Below are 16246 nucleotides of genomic sequence, written 5' to 3' on the forward strand. Positions count from 1 at the left end.
GTAACCGAAAACTATAGTACACGTGACGTAAAATATAGCATTTTAGTAACCAAGGTAGGATTTTGGAACGTACCTCTGTGCGAGTTACGTGAATGCTACTGGCTTACATTGGTGACTGCTGCACAATGCGTACTCGTGTGTAAAGATTGTTTATATTGTCAACAGTGCGTTATCTCGTATTTAAACAACATTGGCTGACAAATGTTGAGGTTATAACAAGAATCGCCGCGTCATGTATCGTGCCGTTCTTCGTCGGCGAAATTTGTGTGATCGCGACGATTAAAAAAATGCGCGCAACAACAAGTGGATTACAAAATCGCGTTGTGACGGTAGATCGGTCGTTAATTGCAAATCGCTAATTTGCAATGCACAAGAAGATGAGCGTGCGTACGCAAAGAGTGTTCCTATGCCTGTTAATAGTCGGCGTTCTTTATTTCGCCCAGATGTGCATCTGGCCCGTGAATAAGTCTGAGCACAAGAGCGATGTGTCCCTGAAACAGCTTCTCGCCGGCGCGATAAAAGCGGCCGAGATTGGCGGGTTTGAGGTAATGGCAGTCCATAATCAGGTTCAATTCAAAATCGAAAGCAAAGGTCAAACAAAGGAAGGTAATGCTGTTTTATCAGATTTATATGTGTATATTGTTAAATACTTTCTGCATAATATAATTTGGCATCTTTCCTTTGCGTATTATATTGTGTTAATCAATATTTAAATGCATTTTTATTCCAAGTTTTCATTCCTTTGAACTAACAATGCTTCTGAAGAGATTGAAATAATTAACAGTATTTTATTTTCTTTTCTTTCGCAGGTGTAAATGATCCGGTAACGGCAGCAGATTACAGATCCCATTGTGTTATGTATGGTTCTTTAACAAAAGCATTCCCAGGAATTACTGTGATATCCGAGGAAACTTCACAAGATTGCGATAAGATTGTAATAGAAGATATAAAGAATTCTCTTAAAAGTATAAACGATTATGATTTAAACGACGAAATTGTAGACATTAAAGATGTTACAATTTGGATAGATCCTCTTGATGCTACCAAAGAATTCACAGGTACTGACGTAAATGTGTATATTTAGGCTGCGTTCGGGGAGCACGCTATCAGCGCTATTGCGTCATTCTATCTTTGTTTTACATCTAATGAGCAATAAAGATAGAATGATGCAACAGCGCTGATAGCGCTCTCCTCGAACGCAGCCTTAGTGTATCATTTATATATTTCAATGTTTTTTGTTATATAAAAATATTTTGCAAGTTAAAAGAATTTATTTTTTTTACAATAAATTTTAACGTACATTATTTTCTCACTTATCTTTAGAGAATTTGTTACATTATGTGTCTACTATGGTATGCATAGCTGTTAAGGAAAAACCAGTTATTGGTGTTATATACAAACCATTTGAGACAAGCCAACACAATTTATACTGGGGATGGATTAATCACGGTACATCGAGAAATTTGAAAAATTTGACCAAGGTGAAATATCAAATCCAATAAGTATGCTTGAAAAAAATTATTGATATAATAAATTCTGAAATACATTTCTTAATTGTTCGATATATAGACAAAAAAAGACAATGAAAAACCTGTTTTGATTGTATCTCGTTCACATGCCGGACAAGTAAAGAATACATCTAGAATCGCCTTTGGCAATAATGTGGAGATTATTTCTGCAGCTGGTGCAGGTAAAACAAAATTTTTTGTTTTAATAATACATAACTTCAACATGATTTTGTTATATGATGATAATCTGGTAATTTTTCAGGATATAAATTTTTAGAGGTAGCTGTTGGTAATGTAACGGCATATATTCATACAACCGATATTAAAAAATGGGACATATGTGCAGGCACAGCAATTCTTGGGTAATATTTATTTAAATTCACTTAATTAAAAACATATTTAACAAACTTTTTGTATAGTCTTATATATTTTCTGCTTTTTGATACAGGGCTTTAAAAGGAACAGTAACACAATTATATGAGCAAGAACCGATCTATTTTGGAGCAAAGGATCCCAAAGTACTTACAAAAGGTCTCTTTGCAATTATGAATTAGCTTTAAATGACTGTACATGTATGATATAAGACTTCTTACAATTATTTCTATCTGATCTTCCGTAATCAAAATCAAAGTTTGTATATAAAATTTTATCTATATAAGAAAATAAGACTAAAGATTTGTCTATTTTAATTGATAAAAACATTGTTTTATAGTTTTATGTAAAAAAGTGACGTATCCTCTAACAATGGTATCATCTTGTCAAGTATTTCTTCTAAAAAAAAATATTTCTCATATGTATAAAAATAAATTTTTAAGCCTTTGTATTTATACCATTGAATAAGTCAATTAATTCGAAATACTCGAATGTGAATCTTTTTCTATAATTGAAGTTTTAAATTTTCTGTAATTGTGAATGCAAGCTTTAACATAAATGACAGATAAACATTTAATACAAATTAATGTTATTGACAAATTACTTTATTGCTGATAACCTTTGATATGTAACTACACAGTTACATAAAATGTTTATTTATCACATTGTTTACTTTTCATTTTCTGATTTTAGTTTTGAACTTAATACTCATTAAAAAAAATTCTTAATACTCATTTAAAAAAATAATCAAGTAATAATATCTGATTGTGTATAATTAATTAGGTAATTGTACAGTTTCTTCTGAGACAATAACTGCAGATGTTTTCTTCAGTTTTTTCAGTGCTTTGTTAAATTTAGCAACAGTTTTCTCACGTTCTTCATCAGTTAGCTCATATGTATTTTCATTTAAAGTAGAAATATAATGTATATATTTCTTAATAGTCTTGCTTTGTAATTTTTTTAAAGATATCTTACTCCTAGCTTGTACAATGTCTACAATAATCTTTTTCCAGTCAAAAGGAACGTTATCACTTTCATCTTTAGTTTCTTTTACATTAAATGCTTTTGAAACCTTTGCAGCAGGTTGATTATCTTCAGACTGAACATCAGTTGGTTTCAATCTTCTTTTTTTCGATTTTTTTTGCTGCTTTTCACATATTCCGTTGTCAGTAGCTTTATATTCTTTATTGTTTCCATTTTGATAAATCACAGAATTTTTCTCCTTGCTTATATTTTCATTGTTTTCGTTCTCGATAACATTTTCCTGGTTAGCTAATGAAGTATCAGAATTTGTATTCTGAGTTAATGTCATTTCTCCTGTTAAAAACAATTATTAAAAATTATTAAAAATAACCAAGAAAGGGGGGGCAACGGTAGTGCCTCGCGCCAAGTTCACACGCAACAAAGTGGCGCTCGAACTGCGCGAGCACACCGTGCCTCTTATACGCGAAATTTCAGGTTATATAAATATAAATTTTAAAACGGCTTTAAAATATTAATTTAAATAAATAAAGCAACTAAAATATACAGGATCAATGTTGATATTTCTTTCTGTTCAACAAAGAAGTTTATTAAACAATGACAAAACGCAATTAAAAACTCACCATTATCTTGTTTTTGAGACTGTTTTTGTCTCGATTGAGTCTGTTTAATAGGCTGTTGGTTTTGTTTATATGCAGTCTCCATTTTGTCCCAGACGCTATCTACAACTGACATATTTAAGCGACTGCCTATTGCATTTCGTATAAAGTTAAGAAATTTAGCTTTCTTTCTTGGTATGTTTTCATAGTTTGATAAAGTGTTGAGAAAATTTTTTTCTGCATTAGATAATTCTGTTGATCCATTCAGCAAATTGTTAACAACACACAACCATTCCTGCTGTTTGCGTTCACCTTTATTTGCACTAGCTTTTGGAACATAATCTTTTCCACCGTAACGTTCTGCTTCGCTTATGCACTTAGTATGTGCAACATATTCTTCACCTCTTAAAAATTATTAACAATGTATACAATATATCTTACCACATATTCATACATATTTTCTGATTTCTATATTACACACATTACCATTATTATATTATACAATACATATTTAGCATGCTTATATATAGCACTCATGTATATATTATTATTCTTACCGAAAATCTTTTAAGCAGTCTACGCACGTTAAAAAAATTGCGCTTCGGCATTTGAACTGATAATGTTTTGCCACCGCCGGTTTTTGCACCGAATCACCACAATTAGCGCAAGTAAAGACAACCATAGTACGCTTTTGCTTATATATTTATGTTTTAAAGTATTATTCACAAGAATAGCTAATAGAAATGAATATAATTTAGAATTGTTTGTTTTTTCAACACGTTAATTTAACTTTATAAAGCATATACTTTTCTCGCAAAAACGTGGTTGAGAAAGGACGTCGCCATATTAAATGCAACGCTAGCACCTAGCACCTCTAGAGCTGCATTCCGTTTCACACATATAGGTCTGTTCTTTTTCCATACTTCGGCTGCACTAGTTCACAGTCTATCTTTTTCCTTTTAATATAGATAAAAAAAAGATAGACTGTGAACTAGTGCAGCCAAAGTATAGAAAAAGAACAGACCTATATGTGCACATGCGTGAAACGGAACGCACTCCTTATTTCTTATGGCTAGTCTACAATGAAGATAGTAAAGCCTCTTGCACAATGGATGGAATAGCGATAGCGATAGAAATAACAAAAGTTTTAAAGAGTTTATATTTAAAAATAAAGGTAGGAACAGCGGAATCTAACATACAAAACTACACATGTATCAATGCAGATCAGAAAATCGGAATAAGCAATAGCAATAAAATTTCCGACGAGTTGGAATTCTGTGTTAAAAACTGTGTTATTTCTATCGCTATCGCTATTCCTTTCATTGTGCAAGGGGCTTAAGGCTGTAGGAGTAGAGAGTAAACTATTTTTCGGTAAAGAAACGACGGGAATAACGAAATGTGCAATTCCCATTTCGCACTGCCTACTGCCTTACTGTTAGCCAATAAAAGACGCGTGTCAAAAAACGCGAAATAATACTTATATAGACAAAAATTGATCTGCATTGATACATGTGTATTTTTGTATGTTAAATTCCGCTGTTCCTACCGTTATTTATAAATGTAAACTCTTTAAAACTAGTGTTATTTCTACGAGGTGTGATCAAAAAGTAAGGTGACTCTTTGAATTTTGCGCGCTCTGTACACTCTAATTTCAAAATTTTTGTTGTTGTTGTGTTGGTACACTCGTCACGATCATATGTTCACAGTTTTGACTATATAGCATGTGTTGTTTTTATGTGAGAGGCATAAAGATTAGAATCGTGTTTGCGTGCTCGGCGATTTTTTGCTGTTAAAAATAATGGAGCAGAGAGTTTGTATTAATTTTTGTGTAAAAAATGGTATTAAGTGTTCAAAAACTTTTGAAATGTTGACAGTGGCGCACGGTGAGTCAACTTTGAGCAAAAAAAATGTTTATAAATGGTATAAGTTATTCCAAGAGGGCCGAGAAAATGTTGACGATGAACCTCGCTCTGGACGCCCCAGCACGTCAAAAATCGACGAAAATGTTCAGAAAGTGAAAGAAATTGTGTTGAAAAATCGTCGAATNACGATTAGAGAAGTAGCTGATGATCTTAACATATCGTTTGGCTCATGCCAATCAATTTTAACGGATGTTTTGGGTATGACACGTGTGTCAGGGAAATTCGTCCCAAAACTGCTTAATTTTGATCAGAAGCAGCATCGCATGAACATCGCCCAGGACATGTTGAACGACGTCAATAATGATCCTGATCTGCTCAAAAGGGTTATAACTGGTGACGAATCATGGGTATATGGTTATGACGTCGAAACCAAAGCCCAATCATCCTCAGGAGAGCCAAGACCGAAAAAGGCACGCCAAGTTCGTTCAAATGTGAAGGTTTTGCTCACAGTTTTCTTTGATTACCATGGCGTTGTGCATCAAGAATTCCTACCACAAGGTCGTACGGTAAACAAGGAGTATTACCTTGAGGTTATGCGGCGTTTGCGTGAATCAATAAGAAAAAAACGGCCGGAAGTGTGGAAAGAAAATTCATGGATTTTGCACTATGATAATGTACCTGCGCACACGTCGTTACTAGTGAGTAGTTTTTTGACCACAAACAATACTACCATCATGCCTCAGCCACCGTATTCACCAGACTTGGCCCCCTGCGACTTTTTCCTCTTCCCAAAATTGAAAAGGTCCATGAAAGGACGAAGATTTGCGACGATTGAGGAGATTAAGGCTGCATCGCTGGAGGAGCTCAAGGCAATACCCAAAANTGCATTTCAGAAGTGTTTTGACGACTGGAAAAAGCGCTGGCACAAGTGCATTGTATCAGANGNNGATTATTTTGAAGNGGATAACATAATTTTGNATAAATAAATAAATATTTTTTTATAAAAATAAAAAGTCACCTTATTTTTTGATCACACCTCGTATCGTTATCGCTATTCCGTCCATTGTGCAAGGGGCTTTACTTCTTACTCTATACTACCTACTCCCATTGTAGACGGCCCTTTATACCATGGAACATAGTATACTCGGTTCAATGAGAGAATAGGATACTATTCGCGCAAAGGGAAGGAAATGCGGTCAGTCAAAGTGAAGATACCGCCCAGCCGCTACTCAATACCGTAAACATAGATACAATACGTTCAGGCCCAAATTTAGATTTCAGTGAATGAAATAGGCATCCGTTGAAGACTGTGTACGAGCGGTACAGCACTGTAGAGTGGGGGGTTTTCTGGCGGGAGAGATGCGCAGAACGAACGTATTTTCGTTCATAGATGTCCTTAGCTGCGTTCTGATATTCACTGCCAGTACTGAAAATCTATAGCATATGTGACGTGAAGTATAGATTTTTAGTACTGGCAGTGAATATCGGAACACAGTCCTATTCTCTCCATAGAGCTTCTCTCGTTGAACCGAGTTTACAGGGTGTCCGACAATTACTTTAGCATCTCTCGTAAGCAGGTAGGAGTAAAACCGAGTCGAAAAGTCCTGAACCATTTTTTTCTATTACATATAAAGTCCTGAACCATTTTTTTCTATACATATATATTCTATAATAAAGAAGTAATTATTGAATAAATCAAGCCAATCAGCGCCAACCTTTAGCCGAACGCATGTCAGTGAACCACGCACCCGGTGTGCGTGAGCGCTCCGCGCACTGACGTGCGCCGCCCGGCTAAATTTTTTTTAAAGTTTACTAATATAAATAAATGAAGGATCTTTTTCTATGAAATTTTTGTATAAAACATTTTTTAATATCTCTAATAATTTTCAAGATATCTTGAGAAAAGTGAAAAGCCGCTTTACATATAAAGGGTGATTTTATCCCTTAAAACCGTTTTTGAGCAGCAACGGAAAATGTCAATATTCATTTATTGACCCTCCTTACATGTGTGCAAAGTTTCATCAAAATCAGAAGTTTCGATTTCGCGAGGTTCTCTTGTGAAAGATTTAAAAATAATCGATTAAAGAATTTCTTCAGGCTCTGAAGTTTCTAAACTAATAAATATATATATTCGGTCATAGGAGCCGTTCGCTAGGTGTTGTGCGGAAATTATATGTGTATATATATCCATATATATACGTGTTCACATGTAAATTTTTTTACACGTGAAATTCGAATTGAAATAACAATTCTAAAATTCATATTGGATGCTATACTTGCATCTCGTATATGAGAAATCCCAAATACCCCCCTAATTGAGAAATTAAATTTATATTGCGAAAAAAACTCCTCGGCCAGGGGTCGAACCTGGAATCTCCGGCTTTCCGTGCCGTCGCCTTTCCTATTCGGCCGAATAGGAGTTTTTTTCGCAATATAAATGTAATTTCAATTAGGGGGGTATTTGGGATTTCTCATATACGAGATGCAAGTATAGCATCCNATATGAATTTTAGAATTGTTATTTCAATTCGAATTTCACGTGTAAAAAAAATTTACATGTGAACACGTATATATATGGATATATATACACATATAATTTCCGCACAACACCTAGCGAACGGCTCCTATGACCGAATATATGTATATATTTATTAGTTTAAAATAATCGATATTTTCCGAAATTCAACTGCCAATTGAATTCAACCGATTTTCATCTGTTCAGACATCGAATTAAATCGACGTTATATTTCTGATTTGACTGGATACATGTACGTGCCGTTATAGTTTGTCGAAACCGAAGTAATCATATTTGACGCAAACACAACACAATATAAATAAAATAATTATAATAAAACAGAAAATAAAAAAAATAATCGTTTCTGTCCAATTTTGTCACAAATTATTTAACAGTCAAAGACAATAACTCTTTACTTTATGAATCTTTTATGATTTTTTAAGATCACTAATTTTAATTTTAATTTACATTTTAACTACTTGTTTGTCATATCTACAATGTAGATTTAAAAGTTTGTGATATTGAATTTGTTAATTTGAATTTCGTAAGAGTTTGGAGTCACTAAGTTTAAATCTAATGTCAGACTTATAAAATCAATGACTTCTAACCTTTTGATAGAAATGTAAATAAAAGTAGTAAAAAAAGTAAATTAATACAAAGCAATAAAGTACTTATTTTGCAATTTTTTTCGTAAACATCTACACATTTCTTTCTAGCTTCTTTTATAATAAAACTCTTGGATATTTATTGCGGAATTATGACATCTATATACTAAGAAGCATATTTTACAGTATTGTTCATCATAAAAGAATATATTTATAACATTTTCCTTATCAGAAAAACCCAGTTTCTATAATAGTTTCTTAACCGTATATATTTGCCAAAAAAAAACGTTTTATAACAATTTTTTAAGAGACAGTTTAATTCATGAGAGACAGAATGTTAATAGCCGGTTCGATAAAACATTACGAAAAAAAACACGTATAAAACGTTTTTGTAACATGTGCTACCTGAGTATTTCTTTAGATTATCTATACTGTTATCGGCGGCCCCCCTTCCCGACTCTTGGTTATATAATATAATCTCTTAAAATTACTTTAGACCCGGTAAAAAATTTTCCATGTATAAAATTGTATGGACATATTCGGCACACACACATATAAATTTGTATAATTAGATATAATAATTTTAATTTGTGTATAAATATATGTATATGATTATATATCAAAACTTTTTTAAAAATATAGTAAAAATATAGTTTTATATAATTTTTTTGTATCTAATATAATACTAATAGAGTTATTTTGTAATTTAATATGGAATATCTCAAAAGCCATTCTCTTAAAAAAAGAAATTCTTCGTGTATAAAATTGTATGGACATATTCGGCACACACATATAAATTTGCATAATTAGATATAATAATTTTAATTTGTGTATAAGTTTATATGAAAAATTTTTTACCGGGGAAGTTTTATCTAAATGTGTTTATCTAAACAACCAAATGACAGAAAACCAAAAAACATTCAAAAATACAATATTTGCTTACAATTTTTTTTATTTTTCGATTTAATAATAACTTCGGAAATTATTATGTAAAGATTAAGAAAAATACGATAAAAAATCATTAAGTATATAAAGTGTATATGAGTATTAAAATAAAACGCGAAGTAAAACATATAACCTACAAAATTATATTAAATAAATTATATTAAATAAAAGCACTCTTTTAGAGAACTAGGTAAAACTATTTATAAAAAGAATAAAGTTCAAACATTTCATGAAGAAATTTGGTTATCTAGTTTTGCAAACATGTTTTATTCTTTTTATAAATATATTTAATTTACCTAGTTCTAAAAGAGTGCTTTTATTTAATATAATTTATTTAATATAATTTTGTAGGTTATATGTTTTACTTCGCGTATTTTAATACTCATATACATTTTATATACTTCATGATTATAATATCAGTTTTGGAGCTGCGTTCTGATTTTTTATTTCAAATTCATTAATACATATATGTGTACGTATGTGTACATATATATGAACAGATTCATTTGTGCGGAACATAAAAATAAGATATAAAATATATAAGAACAAATATTTACAATTTTAATTTCTGTTTTGTTTGGTTTTTTATTTATTCGTCTTGATAAACACTATATATATTAATCAGTAATTATTAATTATTGTATGCAGAAATTATTAAATACTGTTTATCGGTTATTTTTCTGCATTGATTTTATGTTAACTCATTTTCTTTGCTGATAAACCTTCAGTAGCAAAAACTGCGCCACCATTATCAAAATATATTTACCAACATTACCAGTATATGATTAAACGTGTGTACAACGAATGCTTATCTGTCATTTAGCAAACCTTATAAAATAGGATATAAAATAGAAATCTAAAATTATCTTTGCGTTTAGTGATAAAAAAGAAAACTTGTTACACGTTGTATAGTATAGAGACAATTTGTTTCCTCGCTAATTTATTTAAATCAATTACTTACCAGACGCGCTATTACAAAACACACAATTCATTATCCGCGGCAATAAAAAGTAACTTCTCCTTCTCTTCGGCTTTTTGCATTATTTTCGTCCAGCCGGCTTGTCGGGAGTTAATAAAACGTACCGGTACGAAGAGTTTGGCACAGTAGGTGGAGAAAACCGTGCTCGATACAATATATCATACGTATACAACATATACAACATATTATAATGTATAATATATAACATATTGTAACGTTGTATAATCGTAATACTACACATTTGGAAAATATTACTATATTTTACTAATATTCTAATGTTGCAGTTGCTGTAGTGTAACGATGAATACTTTTGTTTGAATCAGGTTTTAGAAAGAAATTTTTAGCGCTCGATTAAGAATTTTATAAATTGTTGTTAAGTGAGTACTGTGTTTCATAAAAATAATTGTATTTTTCTTTTTTTTTCTTTTATATCTATTTTTCTTTTTTTTCTTTTTTTTTGTGTATTTGTCTCTACTATTTTTACATATTGCGTGCTATTTCGTTTCTAGAACTCATTGATTAATTCTCGTATTATTTAGATCTGTGCAACATGACATCAAAATCTGTATTGTCCGAAATAAAAGCTGAAGAGACTATGAGCGATTTGGGAAAAGAATCACCAAAACAATATAAATGGAATATTGTGTGGACAAGTGTTATTAAACAAGTGTACATTCACGCTATCGCTCTTTACGGGCTTCTTTGTTTTTCTCTACTACAATATTGGACAATTCTCTGGAGTATGTATTATTATTTTGTTTTTTTTTATATTCCCACATATACAGTATATTTCCTTTAACTTGATTATTTAAAATATCTTTGGTGTTTGTAATAATATGAAAAAATACCAAAATGAAAAGTTGCTCGATTCGAAGGAGCAAATATTATGATATGCAAAACATTTTTCTCAAAGTCATATTTTTTATAATCTCATGGTCATTGCTACTTGTTTAAATGGGATGGCATAGTTTCACCACCTTTTAGTGATGTAGTTCAAAAAGAACAAATCATAATATGTGCTCCTCCAAATCGAACAACTTTTCTATTTGGTATTTTTTCGCATCATTACAAACAACAAAGATAATTTAAATAATCGTGTGAGAAGAAACACCTTGTATAAAATATAATAGAAATGACAAAAGGAAATTGTAACGTTCGTGTAAAGATTATATCGATATACAACTAGTTACACTTCCTAAATGTTGAATACAGATTTACATATACATTAATGATAAATAATAGTAATGATAAATGATAGATATTAAAGTCATTAAATAAGTAATGAGTTTTTTCTTAATATCACTGTGTGAAAATGTATAATTCATGTACCGTTTTTTATTTGTGTATAAATAAAATTTACTCACTATTGAATTCAACTATGTTATTGCGTCACAATCACAACATACAGTGTACATTATGCAATCACTCTCATCGTTATACCATTTCTTTTTTTGTATATTAAGAAAGTCACGCGCGCGACGATATAAATATATGATATTTTATTTATTGATTATCATTTTTAGCTTTTATCATTGGTACAGCATCGCTTATTGGTTTTACCGCTGGGGCTCATAGATTATGGAGTCATCGCACTTACAAAGCAAAATGGCAATTGCGACTGTTGCTGATGGGTCTTCAAACCATTGCTTTTCAAGTAAGTTTCACGGCACATACGTCTTCTCTTATTTTTTTAAATTTATTACTTATTTTTATGTCTTGTGAAAATCAATGTTTCCTTAATTCTATATCATATTTTAAATGCCGTTGAACTACAAGAGAACTACTCTCCCTTACGGAAAAAACGTTCAACTCTTAACCGTAATGTACGAAATCACGTTCAACTTGATCGTAAACGTTCAAAATTGAACGTATAACGCTGAATATTGAAAGTTTATGGTCAAGAGATGAACGTTTTTTTCCGTAAGGGTTGCGTACCTTAATAATAAATCACATTAATTATATTTAGTTTGACTAATTATTTATTTAAACATCTTTAATAGATGTACAGAATATTGCGAGACAAACTCCAAGTGCCTCGGTAGCCTAACAGGGAAGGCGACGGCCCGGAAAGCCGGAGATTCCAGGTTCGACTTCTGGCTGAGGAGTTTTTTTCGCAATATTTTAAATTAATTTAGGGAGGTATCCGGGGTATCCTTCATATACGAGACGCAAATCTAGCATCCTATATGATTCAAATGAATTGAAATTACAATTCAAAACCTCACATAAAAATGTGAATTTGTTTATATATATACATACGTGTATATATATATATAGACATATTTGTATATATATAGACATATCTTCCGCACAACATCCAGCGAACGGCTCTACACGACCAATTATATTCATCGACTAAGTTTAAAAAGACTCAAGAACCCGAGATGATTCTCAGTTTAATACTAATTGTTTAATTATTTATTTTTGAGGGTTCGATTTACGACTGGTCCAGAGATCATCGTTCACATCACAAGTTTACCGACACTGATGCAGATCCATACAACGTCAGCAGAGGATATTTCTTTTCTCATATAGGTTGGGTTGTACTACGTAAACATCCAGATGTTCTAAAAAAAGGTGCTACAGTTTCTTGCAGCGACCTCGAGAAAGATCCTATTGTAGTTTTTCAAAGAAAGTACGACATGTATACTACATATGGAGACATTTATACGGTATATCTGAATTATTTTTTCTCTTTTGTAGATACTACCTTTATCTGGTGTTTGTATTGGCTTTTATTATGCCAACGTTGGTACCTTGGTTGATATGGAATGAATCTCTATGGTACTCAGGAGTCGCATCCGTTATTAGAATTTGTATTACCCTCCATGTGGCTTTGTCGGTGAATTCGGTGGCTCACAGATGGGGAATGAGACCATACGACAAGTGCGTAGATGTAATATACACACATTCTTGTACAAACGTAGACCGTGTTAATTTAAGAAAGAGTAACGAAAAAATGCACTGATTTATTACGCTATAGTAATATGTCAATTTTGTCGTGCAGTTCTATCAGTTCTGTCGAAAACGCAGTTATTTCTGTTCTGGCGTGCGGCGAAGGCTGGCACAATTATCATCACGTTTTTCCTTGGGATTACAAAACGGCTGAATTTGGAAGTTATGCAATGAATATTACTACAGCTTTTATTGATTTCTTCGCCCTTATAGGATGGGTTTATGATCGGAAGACCGCACCTGCTGACATGGTGAAAAAACATGTTCTTCGAAATACTAAAGAAAATATTGATAAAAACACCATCAAGCAGATCGACTAGAAATCAGATATTTGAGTTTGAAAAAGTCTTTCTTAATATAAGAAACACTGCAATAACATCATTTATTTGTTTAACAATTTGATATACTTGAAATAGTTTATATTTATTATTTTTAACATTTAATGCTTTCGCGGTGTGTTGTATTAACATTCAAATATATTTTTTGGGTTTGAACCGCGTTAGTGTCATTTTTATATTGACGTTTCGTGAACATTTCAGCTCACTTCATCAGGGTTTCAAGAGATACTTTATTATTTTTATTTGCGCAAAACTTGAAGCAAAACAATAGCAAGACAATAAAATTAAATTAAATAGCAAAAGACAATATTAAATAGTATTGTATTTAAATTAAAAATCTTAACTCAAACTGTTCTTTATTATTATGTTTTATTTATACAAAAACAGTTTAAGTCAGTTTTTATTTTACACAAAAAAACTCTTTATCTATAATACTTGTTCTACAAAATTATATACTACAACACATTCTTTCTCTAAGTACCTGTTTTACAAAAACAAATGGTATACTACAAAAACTTTCTTCTCTATAAAACCTGTTGTACGAAATGTTATATACTACAAAACATTCTTTCTCTAAAAACCTGTTCGAGATAAATGTGAGTACAAAAAAAGTGATATCAAAAAGTAGCACCAAGTAAACTTTTGTTTTTACGTTATTATATTGTTGAGAAACAATATACAATAGAAAACAATATAAAATAGAAATATAAATATACAATAATATAATTGTGTCAATAGTAAGACTACGCTTTAACTTTTTTTGATTATTAACTAATCTTAAGTACCTAACTATACTTTGGTAAGATTATATTTATTACTAGAACACAGAAGTGTAACAAAAGAAAAAATTTTTTCAAAATATAAAAAATATTTAATGCAAAAAAACTTGGCGCGGCTGCATCGAAAGTCTACAGACAGACATGTCTTACGTACGCGTGCAAACTATTTACAAACTGCAGATAGACATGTCCTACGCGCACGCGCGAGCTTTTTACAATTACAGCTATTTACAATTTATTTTATATATTTCACACAAAAACAAAAGCTACTGAGTAGCTATTGTACATCAAACTGCCGCACAAATAAATAATTTCAGTTTATAATAATTGATGTGCAGCCGCGCCAAGTATTTTGCATCGTCAAATCGATCTGAATCGATCCCCGCGCCTACCACGGTCGGAGGTATTGCCGGAATCTGATTTTTCTGCAAAATTTGTTTATTACGTTTTCTAAATTAATTTTCTACTTCATAAATTTAAAGTATATAGTTTGTAGTTATTTTGTGCCAAGTTTCAAAATAGTTTATTAAAAACAGTTATATTAGAAGTGTTGCTGGCGTGAAACCACTACACCGCAAGAAACATTGTCGAAGCGATCGGTACTATCGGAGGTGTTGCCGACGCGAATAACGCGAACCATTACCGTGGCTCTTGATTCTCTCTTTCTTTCTCTAATTCATACTTCCTGTCTTTCTTTCTTTTTTCTTCTTTCAACGCGCTCGTATATGTATGCTATCTGGTATCAATTTGATCTCATGACGACGACTATGACGTTTCTGAACGTAAATTTCATACACAATTTTGTTTATCTTCCATTATCTCCGTTCAGAAACCATAAACCAAAAAAACGCAAAAATACATTTTTTAAAATGTTTTATTCTGAATTGATTAAGACTAAAATAAAAGTGATCGGTTTAGTCGTTCTTGAAATATTGTGCCCCGTGAAAATCTCCCCACTTCTCAATCATCGCGTGAATTTCGCGTATAATAGGCAACGAAGTCGCGCTCGAACGGTACGAGGCACCACCGTGCCTCTTGATTAAGTATTGTTGTGGTTTTTCGACACCGAAATACTCACATTTATCTCAAACATATTTCAAATATAATAAAATAAACAATAAAAATAAATATTGTAAAAAGTTTATTACTCTCCTGTGTTCCTAGTCTATTAATTTCAAGTTTAAATGTAAATATTAAATTAATTTAAACAAGTACAAGTTTCCTAAATTATAAGCAAAAATTAAATCGGCTTCAAATATCCCGAGGAAAAATGAAAAACATGTAACACTTTTTAATAACTTTTTTCTGTACAAAAACAAAATAACTTATTATTTATCGTTTTATATACATATGTAACGGTCCTATTTTTCGGGAGAAAATATTCCGTTGTTTTATATCTTTTAATTGCTGCGGAGTAGCTCGTCGGATTCCAGGAACAGGTAAGAAAGAGAGTGGACTCGGTAGTTTCAAGTAACAAAAGAACAAGATTTATTCAAATAAAAATAGAATTAAAAAAAATATATACAAACAATTAACGAAAAGAAAAATAGTAGAATAAACGGAAGAATTCACGGTGCGGTGATTCTCAGAATAAGGCGTGAGAAAGTCACGTGTTTAGTCGGTTCGCTCAGTCCTCCGGAAAGAAATATATACAAAAATAACAAAATGCAATGTAAATAATACAATAAACCGAAGACTTAACTGTGCGGTACTCCTCGGAACGGTAGGCGAGAAAGTCACGGTTTTAGTCGGTCTACCCGACGGAGAATCGGAAGATTCCCCCGGAGCGGAGCAGGTGCCGGTTTACC

General features: G+C 31.8%; 3 protein-coding genes across 3 annotated transcripts; 2 read left to right on the forward strand and 1 right to left on the reverse strand.

Annotated features, from left to right (window-relative positions):
* The first annotated feature begins 74 nt into the window (after positions 1-74).
* Positions 75-2337, forward strand: LOC109855934 (putative inositol monophosphatase 3). The gene is made up of 6 exons (XM_020430664.1): positions 75-606; positions 810-1058; positions 1324-1481; positions 1570-1690; positions 1771-1870; positions 1957-2337. The coding sequence occupies exons 1-6, from the start codon at positions 366-368 to the stop codon at positions 2060-2062; spliced, it is 975 nt and encodes a 324-aa protein (XP_020286253.1). The 5' UTR covers positions 75-365; the 3' UTR covers positions 2063-2337.
* Positions 2338-2467: 130 nt separating this feature from the next.
* LOC109855932 (cell growth-regulating nucleolar protein) lies at positions 2468-4305 on the reverse strand. The gene is made up of 3 exons (XM_020430662.1): positions 4018-4305; positions 3485-3864; positions 2468-3197 (listed from the first exon to the last, which is right to left on the reverse strand). Exons 1-3 carry the CDS (start codon positions 4140-4142, stop codon positions 2656-2658), a joined length of 1047 nt encoding a protein of 348 aa, XP_020286251.1. The 5' UTR covers positions 4143-4305; the 3' UTR covers positions 2468-2655.
* Positions 4306-10481: 6176 nt separating this feature from the next.
* On the forward strand, positions 10482-13769 carry LOC109855933 (acyl-CoA Delta(11) desaturase-like). The gene is made up of 7 exons (XM_020430663.1): positions 10482-10558; positions 10651-10743; positions 10906-11106; positions 11890-12020; positions 12796-13001; positions 13070-13252; positions 13374-13769. The coding sequence occupies exons 3-7, from the start codon at positions 10917-10919 to the stop codon at positions 13639-13641; spliced, it is 978 nt and encodes a 325-aa protein (XP_020286252.1). The 5' UTR covers positions 10482-10558; positions 10651-10743; positions 10906-10916; the 3' UTR covers positions 13642-13769.
* Positions 13770-16246: the final 2477 nt, after the last annotated feature.

This window comes from Pseudomyrmex gracilis, unplaced genomic scaffold (assembly GCF_002006095.1).
Source record: "Pseudomyrmex gracilis isolate BER0280 unplaced genomic scaffold, ASM200609v1 scaffold_102, whole genome shotgun sequence".
Lineage (NCBI taxonomy): Eukaryota > Metazoa > Arthropoda > Insecta > Hymenoptera > Formicidae > Pseudomyrmex > Pseudomyrmex gracilis.